At 35.0% G+C, this 6,000-nt stretch overlaps 1 protein-coding gene across 1 annotated transcript in view; it reads left to right on the top strand.

Moving 5' to 3' along the window:
* Positions 1-687: 687 nt before the first annotated feature.
* LOC132740739 (rho guanine nucleotide exchange factor 10-like) overlaps positions 688-6,000 on the top strand; it is a 107,139-nt gene continuing 101,826 nt past the window's right edge. Inside the window, 2 exon segments of the mRNA XM_060728705.1 lie at positions 688-830; positions 3,810-5,134. Of these exon segments, the coding sequence (XP_060584688.1) occupies positions 3,925-5,134 (1,210 nt within the window). The 5' untranslated portion in view covers positions 688-830; positions 3,810-3,924.

Raw genomic sequence — 6,000 nt, 5'->3', positions numbered from 1 at the left:
TGTAACAGAATATAGTTCCGTGGATATTCTTACTTTGGTGGCTGTTTCGAACGTTAATTTTTGTTGATTGCCAACGGTGTTTATATTAGAAATGATACTGCCTTCTACACATAATTTACCTTTATTCAATTTGACATTATGATCATTTTTTTTGCTGTCAAGTTGAGTTGAAGAAGTAATTTAACCCAAAAGATTGACTATTATAATCGTGAATGATCAATAATTGACAATGATGAAAAATATTTTTGATACATATGGTTGACTAAAATTGTCACCTTAAACCAAATTGGGAAAAAAATATGACGTCTAAATAAGTAATAGAAAGAGCACCGAAACACGAGGCTATCTGATTTGTACGAGGGGCGTAGCCCCCCGAGTATAAATCAGATTGCCGAGTGTTTTGGTGTTCTTTCTCGTTTGTATCATAGTCAAACATAAAAACACGTCCCTTGTTTCACAATATGAAACCCCAGAAAAAAAGTAACCAATGAACGAGCATCTGAATATCATATTTCTGTAGCGTTTCGCTTCTCTGCCGTCACAATTAGTAAACCCCAGCAAAAATGAACCAATCAATGGGCGTGCTCAGGAGTGCGGGTAACTAATACCTGCACTTCAGTTAACACACTGTGCATGTATATGTATACGATTTAACTCTGGCGCATTTTCAACAGAAAGGTCCCCAATCTATGATACAACATAATTTAGTAGCATACAACCTCAAACGGTACGGTAGGTAACGGACAGAAAACATGTTTGTGTCCTGATTGTCACGTGATCTACAAAATGGAGGATCAAAGAAACTTCCTGGTTTGTGTTGCTACCATTTTGTAAGTATTTTCGAAGTGTTACGAATAAGACTTAATATAAAATGGTAGGGATCAATTTGGGAATAAATTGATAACCCCTAAGGGGTGTTGTCATAGCCATAGAGTGGATCTGTGAACAATATTTCTACTTGGATCAGTAGCTAATGAACAATGTTCTGGCACATTTTTAATTTTATCATATTAACTGTTTCATAAATATAAATGCCAGTGACGGGTACTTTGTGTAAGTAATACCTTAAAATCTACTTGAAAACAACAAATTGTCCATCCATCCATCCATCCTCTATCCATCTAATACTGTATTTGTATTTGTGAGAGTTGAAATAAAAAGGTGAAGAGAACACTAACAAAGTTTGCACTCTTACCCTATGCTACGACCGGATGTAAACAATACGTTCGCACAGGGCATGCGCGGTGGTTAAATCCCATCCATTTTATTCGATTAAATTCTAGAACAACCTCTACTTTCGGTTTCAATTTTGCTGACAAGGAACAGTTTGAGTCAACGTAAGTGTTAATTTTAATTGCAATGTCCAAAACTTTGCACTACACAGCGTAATTTTCATTACATATCCGGTATTATCACCGTCATGGTAGTTTTTATTCCACTCGGTCAAAATGAAGGTACACATTTACATGTAAACAAACAGATTTAACTTCTCAGACAATTTAAATAAGGAATGGACACACGGTAAACTCTGTTGCAACGTAAAGTATATTCATAAATCTGTTTGAGAAAAATTGTCTCCGTGTTCAAATAAATTTCAAAAACGGGGAAAAAAAGCAGTCTTTTACCGATACCCTGCAACAAAACCTTATTATTCTGACGAATTAAATTGACTTTATAACGCTCGTATACAATTATTTATTGATCGATTTTCATTATATTTATTTTGCAATACCTATCATTCAATATGCAATCAAACAAAACCAAGTTTTCATACATTCAAGGAAATTGTAAGTTAGGACGAGCTTTCAAAACGAACAGGTAGCAATTCCCAACACGCTTATCGAAACACCAACATGGCGGCTCATTTGCATAATTTATTCATAAACGCAGGAGCATAGAACTTTGTTAGTGGAGAAAGTATACAGCTAAAACAGATAAAAACAATATTTTCATTTCAAACACAGCGGTGAAGAGTGGTCACTCCCTGTTTAAACTGGTCCAGGGTAGGGACCTGCGCAAGATACAAGAAACTTTTTTTTTAAGTCTGTTTACATATTACAAGAAGCATTAGCTAATAAGCTATTAACCTACAATAACATAAAATTTATGATAGAACTGAAGCTGCATGAAAAAGATAAATCAAATGCACATAAAGGGTACCAAAGAATGTAAACTAAAATTAAGTTGCATACACAGCCTTTGGTGGTAAAATAAAGTTCAGATGGCAGTGAGTTCCAGAGGACTATAGTAGTCCAACTAATTGTACTGCGCGACGAGATATTGTGCTATTTAAAAAGCGAGATTCTGCCCCAGAATGAAAATATCTCAGAATCAAGCTTTGGCACGTCAATATATTTTGACTAAGGACTATAGTTGCTGGAAAAAAAGAATATTTGTAGTAGTTACATGGAGTGGGAATCTGCCTGAAAGGAAGAGGGTGTGAGTGTTGGGTGAGACAGAGGGAGGGCTGAACATACAGGGGTATGGGCACTGCAACCAGTCCATGCACAATCTTGTAAAACATAAGGAGTCTTGCATCAGTTCTGCTATTTTCCAGGGAACGCCAACCTAACTTATTCTCTAACATAAGGGAGACACTGCTGTATGTAGATTTAATATCCTCTGCGCTGGACCATTTCAACTTTGTGGATGTTCTGCTGAGTGTAAGGACACCAGACAGAACTGGGATATTCAAGCTTGGGTCTAACCAGCAATTTTTATGCAAATTCCCTTAGACATGAATTTTTAGAAGGGATATTTCTTTTAAGAAAGTTTAGAGTTTTACTAGCCTTAGAAGAAACCTGACTGACATGTTTGTTCCAATTTAGATCAGAGGAGGAAGTGACACCCAGGTACATTGCGTCTTTGACATTTTTTAGGACTTGGCCATAGAGTGAATATACTGTCTTGAATGGGTGTTTTGACTTGGTGATATTTAGCACCGTACACCAGAGACATAGATATCTATGTCTCTGCGTACACTTAAAGGGGTTGAACTCCATGGCCCATTTGCTTTTCCTTAGCTGTAACCTGTCAAGGTCTTGTTGTGAGATCTTTTCTTGGGAATTGTTATTGACAGCTATATAAATAGCAGTGTCATTGGCAAATAACCAGACCTGTTAGTCCAAATAAATAGCCGTGGAAAAAGTTATTCAACATTTTATATTTATCATTGTGACATCTTTCATTTGTATTATCAATGCTTATTTCAATGTCTAAAGAGATTGTATCAGAAAGACATAGCATAAATCAAATTTATAAAAGTGAAGAATTTTTCATCACCAAACAGTTTCAAAATCACTTCTATATGGGTTGGAACACTGATTTAACTTTCCGTTATCGGAATAATTATAACCCTGTTGATAATGATACATTGTGTTGTCCAACTTGAGTAGAAATGGCACTGATAATTTCACTGATAGGTATAGAAATCTTTGTTTTTTTGTTTGATTTCCTTTTAAATAATAATTTACACTTGGACTATATAGCCATTTCCTGTTAAACATTAAAAAATACAGTAACAAATAACAAAAATTACTTAATGAACCATATGTAAATTAACTTCACATTCTGTTGATTTTTAGCTCAATTATTTGAAACCTATTTCTTTCATACAAATATATTTAAAAAAATCAAAACAATAGATTATTGCAGGAGATGATATATTACACACTTAAGATGGAAATTTTGAAGTTTTAAGGGAAGTTTTGTGTGAGATTAAGGAAATAGAGGGTATGTGGCTTATCTGAGTTACCACATGAGAATTAAAAAAAGAACTTGTTTTATATGCCATTGTTATTTTTTTACAGGATAAATCCAGTTGATGACATTGGTATGGAATGAGGAGCATATATACTTAAAGAGTTTTTTGTTACACAAGTAGTACAAATGTTTTCTGGTCTCAGTCTTACAAAATAAACAACAATGTCTGATGTTGAAGATGACATTTATTTTGATGCAATATCAACTGGAGCCAAGGCTAATGAAAAGAAAAGTGAGCAGAAGATGGATGCTATTGACAGTCCTGTTGCTCCATCAGAGGACTCAGGTTTAGAGGGTAAAGATTCTGAACAAATATTAACTAGAAGAGACACTGAAGGACAGCATACTGGACCAGAAAATGTATCAGATTTTAATGGTATGATAACAGTGTACCAAAAGTCATCAGGTACAGTTAATGAAAACAACACATCGTCAGATTACAATGTAAGAGGTGCTGGTAAAGTAAATGCAGGCCAGGGGCGAGTCTCACAGCTTGCAAGTAAATTCATGAGACAGGGTTCTGATAATACAAGTGATTCATCTACAAGTGATGCCAATATGGTTCTTCAAAAGATACATAAGCTTAATCTACCAAATCTTAATCTGCCAACAAATAATATGAGCAGTGACACTAATAAAAGGGCATTTAATGTCAAACATCCTGATGATGGAAATTTTTCATCAGTATATTCATTTGCTCAACCATTTCCAGACAAAACATCTGAGTCAAGTGGTTTCACAGAAATACCAACTTTTGAAGGTCAAGGTCATACTTTTGAAGGTCAAGGTCATACTTTTGAAGGTCAAGGTCAAATTGCTCATGTAGGAGGTCATAATCCTGATGGTTCATTTATAGACAGTGTTGGTTATAGTCATCCCAATAAATGTGGTAAAAATGAACAAACTGTCGTTAAATCAGTTAAATCCTGTGATACAAATATTGATGATCAAGCGTTAATTTTGCACGAGGGTGAATCTTCTGATGCCCATCTTATTCCAGACTTTCAGAGACACTCTCCAGTAAAGTCACATTCTATGCCTGATACTACAGCACAAGCAGAGAATGTTGAAAATGTGTTCGAAAATAACTTTGAAAACGTTGAAGAAGACAATTTATATGATTCCGTTCATAACTCATTAGACAACAGAAATCGTCCTATCAGTGGTGATTTTGAAGTTATTAATCATGAACATGTAGCCATTTCTAAACCTCAGCCTAACACGAGTGCAGTTCCAAAAAAGATGAAGTCAAGCCATGGAAGAACTGCAGAAAGGAAGAAAATGAAACAGCTTTCTGAAGATGTGCAGTACGAGTGGAAACGTCAGGTTGCAAAGAAAAAATCACAGGCATTGAAGAGACCATCAAAAAAAGGTAAATAATTTTACTTTATAAAATAATTTATTCATCACTTCAATTATCTTTTTATCCCCCCGGGCATATAGTAATTGAACCGTCCGTACGTCTCTCCGTCCGTCTGTCCGTACGAGGTTAACTTAGAACGGCAAGTTGGATTTTTCTTAAGTTCTATCTGTACCAATGGCTTCATAATTTACACACTTACTAATCCATACAAAGTATATGATTTGGGCAAGTTACATAACTATGGCTTCCATTTGCACCAAGTTATGGCCCTTTTCAGCACTTAGAAAATGAATAATGGTTAACCTAAAACCGGCAAGTTGGAAATATCTTATGTTCTATCTGAACTAATGGCTTAATAATTTTCACACTTACTTATCAATACAATGTACATGATAATGCCAAGTTATATAAATGTGCCATCCATTTTCCCAGTAATTTCCCTTTTCATCACTTTGAAAATAGGGCCTTGTATGGTTAACCTACTCTAAAAGTTGGATTTATAAAAAAATGATATCTTTCATATTTGGTAGGTGGATACCTTTAACGGTCCTCTAATTTTTTGTGGCGTTAGGCGTCATTAGTTCAAGGTCACTTGTGTAAAAAGATAAATCTTAACATTTCTGCTCATACAGCCTCTATTTTTAAGTTAATGTCTGTCATGTTTATAATAGTCATACCAAGGGAGGTCCTGTTCCTTTTCCTTTAGTAAGGGGCCATTTGGGTCAAGGTCACCAATGTCATAAATAGATTTTTTAAAAATATTGTTACTGACAAGAATCTGAGCCGGGGGCATTTGTGTTTAACAAACACGTTCTTGTTTTATCTTTATGCTTATAAGGATCAGGGCAATATTCTATAGAAACCCATGCCTTTTC

The sequence above is a fragment of the Ruditapes philippinarum genome, unplaced genomic scaffold, assembly GCF_026571515.1.
Source record: "Ruditapes philippinarum isolate M1 unplaced genomic scaffold, ASM2657151v2 ctg1721_1_1_1_1, whole genome shotgun sequence".
NCBI classification, from domain to species: Eukaryota; Metazoa; Mollusca; class Bivalvia; order Venerida; family Veneridae; genus Ruditapes; species Ruditapes philippinarum.
The sequence above is the reverse complement of the archived record's forward strand: the minus strand, read 5'-3'. Positions and strand labels throughout refer to the sequence as shown.